At 35.5% G+C, this 11312-nt stretch overlaps 1 protein-coding gene and 1 non-coding gene across 2 annotated transcripts; one reads left to right on the top strand and one right to left on the bottom strand.

Moving 5' to 3' along the window:
• The first annotated feature begins 1552 nt into the window (after positions 1 to 1552).
• On the top strand, positions 1553 to 2466 carry LOC100183359. Its single transcript, XR_182189.4, has 3 exons — positions 1553 to 1713; positions 1769 to 1886; positions 2328 to 2466. It is a non-coding gene; the product is annotated as an uncharacterized LOC100183359 (transcript).
• A 660-nt stretch (positions 2467 to 3126) lies between these two features.
• LOC100183321 lies at positions 3127 to 10188 on the bottom strand. Its single transcript, XM_002129818.5, has 10 exons — positions 9521 to 10188; positions 9033 to 9139; positions 8389 to 8476; positions 8043 to 8177; positions 6950 to 7061; positions 5766 to 5902; positions 5483 to 5578; positions 5053 to 5155; positions 4262 to 4363; positions 3127 to 3840 (listed from the first exon to the last, which is right to left on the bottom strand). The coding sequence occupies exons 1-10, from the start codon at positions 9805 to 9807 to the stop codon at positions 3640 to 3642; spliced, it is 1368 nt and encodes a 455-aa protein (XP_002129854.1). The 5' UTR covers positions 9808 to 10188; the 3' UTR covers positions 3127 to 3639.
• Between the last annotated feature and the right edge of the window lie 1124 nt (positions 10189 to 11312).

Raw genomic sequence — 11312 nt, 5'->3', positions numbered from 1 at the left:
AACAGCATTTACTTTGTTTGATTGGGTGTTTGAAACAGGAAATCAATTGTGCGAGGCTACTGTTGCACAATAATATGACACAGCCTTGATAGTGCTACGAAACGTAAAGGGAGAAATAGAGGTGTAAACTGAAACATAAGTAACACTTTGGTAGGAATAATAGATTTCTATTTAGAGATTATAACTTGTGTTGGATTATTACTCGGAAGATTATATGGGAATATGTTGAAAAAATAGAGTGTGTACATACGTCTCGTGATAAACGCTATGTAAGAGTTATCAGGGACATCTGTATAAAGCGCACAACAAATTTGCTGTGTTATTGACGGCGTTAGGGGGCACACACATCCTTTTTAAGCACGTAAGTGGTCATATGATATAGGGATAGTAGGTTCTCGGCGCATGCGCAATAGCGCCCGGTACAAACATAGCCTATCAATCGGAACGAATATATTACGTCGGTTTTATAATTCGGTTTTATAATTCATTTAATGTTCTTTGTTTACTGCCAAATGAAAAGAGAAAATTAAACGAAAATGTGTCCTATCTTCCCCCACTCTACTATATATTACTTTGTAGGTGATAATTTTGTTGTGGATTTTTTAATTTTATGTGTGGGTAATAATTACTGTTTTGCCCTTGGGCACATACGCCAACAATGGTGTAGTCTACATGGGTGTACTCATATAGTGAGATATGCCAGAGTACATTACTAAGACAATTTTTTGGCACCGTTGGACAGTAGTTAACATGCGCTGGTCTTTGAACAAGAGTTTATGGGTTCAAGGCTCGTTGCTGCTACTAAATATTGTGGGCATTTGTGTCCTTGAGTAGGACATTTAACAAAAGTTACTTAAACTGAGTGGTTACTTATTCGATGTTTAAGTTGTCAGCTATAGAGTTGAAAGATCTCTTGCTTTCGAAGGAAGTAATTCAAACGTTTTTCAAAAACCGAAAACAGGATGTTAGATGAAAGTTTCGGTTTGGTGAGAATTGATTGACAGTTGCTGTTATGATATCCCATATGCGGTTTGCAAAACAGAAAATCGTGCAGGTTAAAGCAAAACACCACAAAAAACGGTACCACATATTGTAGGGTGGGGCAAATAAAGACACTTCTTTTTAATTTCTTGGTATGAACCCCATTTTACGATAGACTAATAAAAATGTTGCAGGACTATTCGACAGTATTCTCTTGACTATATAGAGCGCGCCCCAAAGCCGATTGCTGTTTTTAAGTATCAAAAATTGGCGCTGAATAGAAACAGTGTGTTCCCATTGGCGGACCGAATAATAGTATTCGACGAGACCCTACAATATACGGTGCCTGCAATAAGTTATTTCTACACTTTTCTGCCAGTTTGAAAAATTACATTAGCATATGAAGTGAAAAATTTCCGATAAAATCTCATGCTAAACAACCTGTCAATCAAAAACAACGATTTCATAAAGCTTGTCGCAGCACACAGCAATAAAGGAAGCCAAAATGGAAGTTGCTGAAACGTTTTTCGTAGGAAGGCCAACTTCCCTTGCCTCCCCAGTATCTATAGTTCGGATGTTGGATCCAGAGATGAGACACGTTTGTGAGAATAGCTTTTTCTTTAAACAAAATCTTTGAGAAAACATACATCCTGTAAGGAGCAGCAGATTTCTTATATAAAGCACAGAATCTGCTCAATAAATCACCAGTCTTCTACAGGACACAAAGTAAACGTAAGTAACTCGTATAAACGTGTTGTTGTTTTACTTGAACGTGTTCTTGTTGCAGATGAACAAGTCAGCTCTTCTCCTTTTGCTCGTCGTCGGACTCATCGTTCTCACTGACACCACTGTTGGTTATACACGCCGTCGTCGTAGATGGATATGGAACCAAAAGCCAGCAAGTGGTAAGCAGTTATTGATATGCAGCAATGTTGTTTCATTCTTATATAATACGATGTTATTATCCGGCGCCGTGACATAGTGGTTAGCGCGCCTGACTGTAACCCAGAGGTAATGGTTTCAAGGCTTAACGCTGCTACCATTGTTGGCGTATGTGTGCATATGTAAGATAATTTACGGCAATGCTCCAACCCAGTGGTCACTAATGGGTTGTCCAAATTATCAGCCATACATATAAAAAATGAAAAATATCAAAAAATAATCACCAACAAAATAACATACATCGTAATTCGTAAGCTGGCACAAGGTGTTTAACCCGCGTTATAACTACTGTCCTTTTCCAGCCACGCAAGGATAAAGTAAGTTACATTACATTCTATCACATTAGCTAAACGACGGACCTAAGTTTATATATACGCTTGTTCACCGATGTTTAACATTTGCAGCTGAAGACACCAATGAGATGGACGGTCATCATCCCTATTATGAAGTTATGCAAAGACTCAACGAAGCAGAACAATAATTTGTTCCCCATTAAATGTATCAATTATGAACAGTTGATATAAATAAATTCAACAGCATTTACTTTGTTTGATTGGGTGTTTGAAACAGGAAATCAATTGTGCGAGGCTACTGTTGCACAATAATATGACACAGCCTTGATAGTGCTACGAAACGTAAAGGGAGAAATAGAGGTGTAAACTGAAACATAAGTAACACTTTGGTAGGAATAATAGATTTCTATTTAGAGATTATAACTTGTGTTGGATTATTACTCAGAAGATTATATGGGAATATGTTGAAAAAATAGAGTGTGTACATACGTCTCGTGATAAACGCCATGTAAGATTTATCAGGGACATCTGTATAAAGCGCACAACAAATTTGCTGTGTTATTGACGGCGTTAGGGGGCACACACATCCTTTTTAAGCACGTAAGTGGTCATATGATATAGGGATAGTAGGTTCTCGGCGCATGCGCAATAGCGCCCGGTACAAACATAGCCTATCAATCGGGACGAATATATTACGTCACCGTATCAAATCGAAGCAAAACAACTCCCGAGCGACACCTAGTAAGCACAAACACCCTTAACCATTCAAGCTAACACCTATAAATTGCTTCAATAACATAAGTGCATGCTTTATACACCTCGTGTCCGCTTAAGAGTTACCACATATGTAACTGTTCGTGTTATAACGACTGTCGAATTTTTTCATGCGGACAAAAAAAATTTTTTATGCTAATAAATTCAGATTTTGTATTTGATCAGTAAAAGTAAAGGACTGTTCTTGTGCAAAAAGTTTAAACTAGTTACTCAAAACGAGCGTTGCAGTGATAAATAGAGGATTCTCTATGAACTGTTTTCAAAAACTGTTGCCGTGGAAAACAGGTTTAGAAACAGAAAATCCTCTAATAACCAAGTGAAAATTTAGAGTAATCATCAATTTTACCCTTACTATCAAGTGGAGTAAGAGGGTATACCTGGAGATTTTTTAATTTTAAAATCTCGAAACGATTTTTTTTTTCGTTTTCGAAATGATTTCAGTCATTTCGAAACGAAATTGAAAACGTTTTTTCGTTGAAAGGCAAAAATGCACTAGCGACAATACCCATGTTAAGAAAACTGGTGTTACTTTGTAACCAACAAATCTTACCTCATTTACAACGAAGAAATATTTTTTTCAATCAAAAACATTTTTTCTTAAAAAAACCAACGATTTTGCTACAACAACCCAACAATATAATATTTAACGTTAAATTATCGCGTGTGCATTTTCTATGACGCTTTCATCGCTATCAATTGATGACGCTACTTCATTTCCTGTCGGGAGGGACCACGCCCGGTCACGTGGTGGGTGCTTTTCTGGGTGATTGTGACGAAACCGGAAACTACGTAAAACGCGAGATAGCGTTTTTCGGAAACTTGATTTTCGACGGTTTTTCGTTGGAGAAACCTGGGGGTGAGTTTAATGTTATAACTTGACAGTGAGCATGAGGTGTATGAATACACCATGTGTGTCTGGTGTATAAGAAGATACCCATGTTATAACTTGACAGTGAGCATGAGATGTATGAATACAGCATGTGTGTCTGGTATATAAGAAGACACCCATGTTATAACTTGACAGTAAGCATGAGGTGTATGAATACAGCATGTGTGTCTGGTGTATAAGAAGACACCCATGTTATAACTTGACAGTAAGCATGAGGTTTACGAATACACCATGTGTGTCTGGTGTATAAGAATACACCCATGTTATAACTTAACAGTGAGCATGAGATGTATGAATACAGCATGTGTGTCTGGTGTATAAGAAAACTACCATGTTATAACTCGACAGTGAGCATGAGGAGCAGTATATCATCACGACTCACCTTAGCAACTTTCTTAGGACTGTTGTGAGGAGATTTGTTACTAAACTTACGAGATAAACGTTTCCGAAAACTTTCGCGAGAAATTGGAACCTTAGTTTTGTTCTGTATAAAACGAATATAAACGGTTCAATAAATTAAAAAAAAGCAACCATTTGAAATGTATATTCTACTCTATATGGGCGTGCTCATATAGTCAGATATGCCAGAGTAAATTACTTTAAGACAATTTTTTGGCACCGTTGGACAGTAGTTAACATGCGCCGGACTTTGAACAAGAGTTTATGGGTTCAAGGCTCGTTGCTGCTACTAAATATTGTGGGCATTTGTGTCCTTGAGTAGGACATTTAACAAAAGTTACTTAAACTGAGTGGTTACTTATTCGATGTTTAAGTTGTCAAGTTATAGAGTTAAAAAATCTCGATCAAAAACAGAAAGAAATTATGGCCATATTTTTACAGCTGAATGTAACTTGCTTTATATTTGCGTGGCCCGAAAACAACGGTCGTAATAACATGGTGTTCTGTTTCATACACCTCGTGCCAGCTTACGAGTTACCATGTATATAACTTTATGAGTGATTGTCTTTTTTAAATTGGTTATTTTCAAATAGGGCTGACAATTTAGAAAAACCATTAGTAACCACTGGATTGAAGCAATTACTGTTAAATGTCTTGCCCAAGAACACACAATCCTAAAATGGTAGCAGCGACGAGCCTTGAACCCCTAACCTTCAGGTTATGGGCATACGCTAACAACTGTGCTATGGTGCTGATAGTTTTAAAAGCAAAAACCTGTTTATGATCATTAACATTAAATGAAGCCCATCTTCTTTTCTTCTTTTTCTCAGCATAACTTCTTGGTATGTATAAGTCTTCATCATTACAATCTTCAATACTAAGAAAAAATGAATATGAAAGTATTGAATAAATGGATAACTTACTTTATCCTAGCATGGCCCGAAAACGACGTCTTTATAACACAGGTGTTCTGTTTTTTACACTGTGTCAGCTTACGAGTTACCAAGTATGTTACTTCGTGAGTGATTATTAACCATATAGAGAACAATCGCCTACAAACTACATACATGGTAACTCGTAAGGTGGTACAAGGTGTATGAAACAGAACACTGGTGTTATAACTGTCGTTTTCTGGCCACGCGAGGATAAAGTAAGTTAAATTTACTTATTTATTAAATGTGTATGAAGAAATATCGATCTTTACCTATGTATAGTTATATCGGGTATACTGCTGTGCATTGTGTTGATCTTTTCTCTCGACGAATAAGCTGAATCGGCAACACTGGACCGACTAGAAGCACTGGAACATAGAGGTCGTATTAATTAAATCGAACATAAAAAAACGCAAAAATTAAAAAAAAAATTTCTTGCCTAAAGACACATACAATAGTAGCAGCGACGAGCTTTGAACCCATTACCTTTGGGTTAGAGGCAGGCACGCTAACTTTGCCACTGCGCCAGGCAAAAAGTACAATACACACATATACCTTTTGTATGTTTCGCCGATTGGTCCAAGCGCTGAATAAAAATGGTTACCGGAACAACACGGGAACTCTATGATATGGGTGGGCGAAATATGGGGCGTGTTTTCACCCTTCATGGGTGGGCGACTTTCGTTCTCATCCTGCAAGGGTTAGCAATAAGTTTTAGGACCTGTGGGTATCATTTAGTGTGTTTGAAATGGGATTGGCTTTTTAAGCTTGTCAGCACTGCAATACTGTTTATAATAGTAGGGTGGGGGAAGATGGGACTCTTTTTCAGTCTATTTTCTCCTCTCATCTGGTAGTAAACAAAAAACGTTTAAAGAATTATAAAACCTTATCCTCATGACTCCTATAGACCGTTGTTAATTCATAAAAAAACGATCAGGATATTTGGATATTATGTGTTAAAGGTGTCCTGTCTACCCCACCCTAATATAAAGTACTGTGGGAGAAGATGGGACATCTTTAGCACATTATATCCCAAAAGCCTGATCGTGTTTTAATCAATTAACATCGGTTTATGAAAGTCGTGAGGATACGGTTTTATAATTCTTTGAATGTTCTTTGTTTACTACCAAATGCGACGATAAAATAGAACGAAAAGGTGTCCCATCTTCCCCCACCCCACTATGTTACTATTTTAGCAAATCTAGTTTGGTCAGTTTGTTATATAGGCGTGATTGTGTGTCAGTGATATTGTTTGGTTGAAACTTTGTAAAACTGCTTTTCAAAATTAGTGTGTTGGTCAAATACAACTTAATTTATATAAACACCTGTGAAAAGTGGTGCAACTAATTTAAGGTTGCGTTTTTAACTTTTTATTGACACTTTGTAAAACTATCTGTCAAAAACAAAACAAGTTTTATCAAAAAGAAGATCTATATGAAAAATAAACACATGTAAAAGTAACTATGTTATGACCGTAGTAAAACACCTGTAAAAAGTGGTGCAACTAAATCAAGGTTATAGTTTTGTTGCAAATTGTAAAACTAAATGTCAAAAATACTGAATACAAATAAACACATTTAAAATAACTATAAAAAGCTGTAGATTGTGTAGAAAAACACATAAAAATTAAACGTTACTTTTTTGTTGACATTTTGTAAAACTATCTGTCAAATACTGAAGATCTATACGAATAAACTCATGTTAAAGTTACTATGATATAACTTTAGCAATAATGTCACCTCTTCTAACATGGCTCTTTCATTTTCTTCAAAACTACTCAGATTATCATAAGTACTTGAGCGCTTCATTGAAGAAAATGAATGCACAGATAGTTGTTCACAACTTTGGCTTCTGTATCAAAAAACAATGAATTTGTTTGAAGCCGTGGCAAAGTGGTTAGCGTGCTGCCTGTAACCCAGAGGTAATAGGTTCAAGGCTCGTCGCTGCTACTACTGTTGGTGTATGTGTCCTTGGGCAAGACACTTAACGACAATTGCTCCAACCCAGAGGTCACTAATGGGTTGTCTAAATTATCAGCGATACATAAAAAAGAGAAAATATCTCCCAAAAAATATTCACCTACAAAGTTACATACATGGTAACTCGTAAGCCAGCACGAGGTGTATGAAACAGAACACCTGTGATATAACAACTGTCGTTTCGGCTACGCGAGGATAAAGCAGTTACATTTATTCATTCACATTCGATTTAAAAAGCCTATAAAACAAAATGAAAAAATGTTTTTTAATTTAAGAATTTTATAAAACAGTGTATTAATGAATGTTTCAGAGCATTTAAACTAGTACAAAACATTCATTTGAAATTTTGAAACCAGCTGGACATTTTATTTGAGTTAAGTCCTTTAAATTTCATAGAAATAGTCTCAAACAGATTATGACGTAGGTTACTTGCGTCATTAAAATGACTTTTAATCGGTATTATGTTTTCATAGAAATAGTATTTTATCATTATAGTGTCATAGTTTTTGAACTATTGTTTCGAAAAGGGTTAATTATAATTTTGATGATAATTTAAAAAAAATGGCACAAAATAACCACCAAAAAAAGTTACATATGTGGTAACTGATAAGTGAGCACAAGGTGTATGAAACAGAACATCTGTTTTTAACGACTGATTTAGCGTAGACAAATAACTTAAATATATATATAGTAATTAAAAAAAACCCAACTATAATAGATTAATAGAACACATAGAAATGCAGAATTTTCTGACAAAACAAACTAAAACAGAAATCTTATAATAAAACTTACCAGAAAAAATCGAAATCTTGTAAGCAGATCAAAATAGAAATAATATAAATGTATAACAAACCTTAACTTGATTTTATTGTGTTGTGATGTCATACTATCATCTGCATCGCTATCTGTGACATCACAATACGATTCGAATTCTTCTTCTTCAACAATTGAATATAAAGTTGGGATAAATTGGTGATTGTAGAAAAAACTGAAAAAAAGAAATGATAAAAATGATTTGACTCAAAAAAGAAATGATAAAAAGATTTTGACTCAAAAAAGAAATGATAAAAATATTTTGACACAAAAAAGAAATGATAAAAAGATTTTGACACAAAAATAAAATAATAGAAGAATTTTGACACAAAAAATAAATAATAAAAAGATTTTAACACCCAATGATAAAAATAAAATCCACATACTCATCATGGTAATCTTCAAAGTCCGGATGTTTATTTTGATCTTCTTGTTCTTTCATCCAATCTTTAAGTGATAAAGATGAGTCTGATGCTGGAAAATTATCACGTTAATTTTTCTGTTCTGTTTTCTGTATGGCTGATAATTTGGACAACCCATTAGTGGCAACTGGTTTGGGGCAATTGCCGTTAAGTGTTTTGCCAAAGGACACATAAAAATAAAATAATATCTGAATATGAAATAAGAATTTAAGAGTAATGTTATTTTAAATAAGCTTGCTTTAAATGATATGTAAGTTACTTTATCCTCGCGAGGCCATAAAATGACTCTGTTCCGTACACCTTATGCCAGCTTACAATAAGTTACCATGTATGTTACTTTGTGGGTGATTATTTTTTGGGAATTTTTTATTTTTTATATGTGGCTGATAATTAACACAACCTATTTATTTGTGACCACTGGGTTGGAGCAATTGTCGTTAAGTGTCTTGCCCAAAAGCACAACAACAGTTGTTAAAACACGCTTACAGATAAAAACATATTTACAATTAATTGGAAGAAAATAAGCGTGGTCGCTGCACCCAGCAGACTAACAGGCCATTTCTGTTTAAATATTATCAAGTTAGTCTTCTAATAGAAAAAAATCTTACTTGGGCTAATTGGTGCTTCATCCGTATGAGTATCAGTATTGTTATCCAGTGATTTTGAAGGTAATTTGATTGATGATTCATAAAATTGTTCATCATGCTTGTTGTGTCTATGATAAAAACAACATGCAGTAATAATGCTAATTGGTATGTACGTATATATAACCATGGGTGTAATTTAAATTTATGTATAAATGTACATTATTTATCCCCGCGTGATAGGGAAACGACGGTCGTTAATCGTTATAACATGGTTTCTGTTTTATACACCTCGGCCCGCTTGCGAGTTACCACGTATGTAACTTTGTGGGTTATTTGTGTAATGTATGGCTGTTAATTGACTTGTTTAAGAACACATGCGCCCACAACAGTAGCAGCGACAAGTTTTTCAAAAAGGAGGTAAATAAATTCAACATTAAAACAAAATTTAGGTGCAAACGGGGCCTTACCCCACAGTACTATAACCTACACTAATAGACGTAATCACTCACCTTATTTTTGCCAAGTCTTGTGCGTTTTCGCCAGTTTTCGGCTCATTTATTGTAATTATAGTTGGAAAAACGTTATCATAAGCTTCGTAAGGAGAAATATTTTCAGGCTGACCATTTTGAAATTCTCCGCGTGACACTTTCAGTTTTAAGTTACTTTTTTCGTCCCCTTTGCTGTTTTCTGGTTTAGCTTCTACAGTACTATTTTCTGTTTCGTGTGGTCCATTCTTCGTAACAAAGTTGGCAAAAACTTTCCAATACGCGTCGTCTTTCATTCTGGATATTAGCATCGCTTATACGACAAAGCGCCAAGCAATAATTGCAGTTCGTTTTCCCTTTAACTTTACTTACGCTACGTTGTCACGTAAGCCAGTGGTTTTCTGTCCCCTAAAACGAGCACATTAAAGACCTTTTCTCCTCTGAGGCTCTGAACACCGAAATACTTGCACACTTCGACCCAGCGAATGATTGAAACTGCTTGTACGTAATTGGTCCGTCTACTTTTTACAACACACTTCCTCGCTTTTTCTTACAACTTTAGAGGCCATCGTGTGACGTGCATAGATAAGAGTACAGGACTACTTTTTCATACGTATTTAAATTCAATTTTCGATGCTCAGACAGAATATATATAACTGTGCGTATATACGACAAAGTATTCTATGAAATGTGCCGTCTCTATAAAAGAACAAACAAAAAGGAGTCATTTTACTCAATCACTCGCAAGGTTACATAGGTAGTAACTCGAAAGCGAGTACAAGGTGTATGAAACAAAACACCCGTGTTAAACAACTGTCATTGCCTTGCCATGTAAGGATAAATATGTTAAACTCATTTATTCATGTATTCACAGTTTTTAAAATGACTATCGTTGCCACCATGAATAAATAAGGTACATTTTTTCATTCACACTTATACTCACAGAAACAGATCCTAACTTTCTGTTACTGAAACAGACCACCAAACACTCTGTACTGTAGGCTACAATATATACTACACCGCGTGGGACACCAGCTGTTCGAACGGAAGTTGTTGTACCGCATTGATGATCGAAATACGCCTGGGAAAACTGCGTGATGCGACTTGAATGGGCGTCTGTGTTGCCCTACTACGTGTGTGGTTCAGCGGTTAGCGAAACCAAAATACGTTATATTTTAAGACAAGGTCACTGGTAAGACGTCACGTAGAATCCATATACAGTAGGATGGGGAAAGATGGGGCATTTTTTAACTCTATTTTTTCGTCCCATTTGGTAGTAAACAAAGAACATTCAAAGAATTACAAAACCGTAGCCTCACGACTCCCATAGGCCATTGTTAACTGTTTAAAACACGATCAGAATATTTGGATATTATGTGCTAAAGTTGTTCCATCTTCCCCCACAGTACTCTAGTACTAGAAATCAGAACCACTAACCAAAAGGCGATATATTCAGCTGCTATATTCTTAGCAATATACAATTCTGTAAAGTAATAAATGGGATACGTAATTCAATTTTTGTTCGTACTTTTTAACAACGGTTTTTAGAGCTTTGAGAATCGGTTACTTAATTATGTTTTCTTTGTTTACCACAAAATGGAACGTGAAAATAGATTAAAAACATGTGTTACATTCTTTATAGTTACTTATTCAAATCATTGTGCGTGTGTTTCATTTGATAAACCCTATCACAATTTCCCTTCACATGTAATTCAGGAAACGCCTGTGCATGCCTTATTGTACTGTTAGTCATGCGCACAGCACAATTGTTTCACGGCTAAAGAAACATATTTTGTCTTGTGCATGTTTTTGCCAC

Source organism: Ciona intestinalis, unplaced genomic scaffold (assembly GCF_000224145.3).
Source record: "Ciona intestinalis unplaced genomic scaffold, KH HT000075.2, whole genome shotgun sequence".
Classification (NCBI taxonomy): domain Eukaryota; kingdom Metazoa; phylum Chordata; class Ascidiacea; order Phlebobranchia; family Cionidae; genus Ciona; species Ciona intestinalis.
Note: the sequence above shows the minus strand (reverse complement) of the source record. Positions and strands in the feature narration are given on the sequence as shown.

Excerpts from the sequence above, each read along its gene's own strand:
- LOC100183321 (XM_002129818.5), bottom strand. The coding sequence starts at position 9,807 with ATGCTAATATCCAGAATGAAAGACGACGCGTATTGGAAAGTTTTTGCC. Across the intron at positions 9,140-9,520 it reads CAAGACTTGGCAAAAATAAG|ACACAACAAGCATGATGAAC; the intron begins GTGAGTGATTAC and ends TTTTTATCATAG. Across the intron at positions 5,156-5,482 it reads CCCGATATAACTATACATAG|TATTGAAGATTGTAATGATG; the intron begins GTAAAGATCGAT and ends ATTTTTTCTTAG.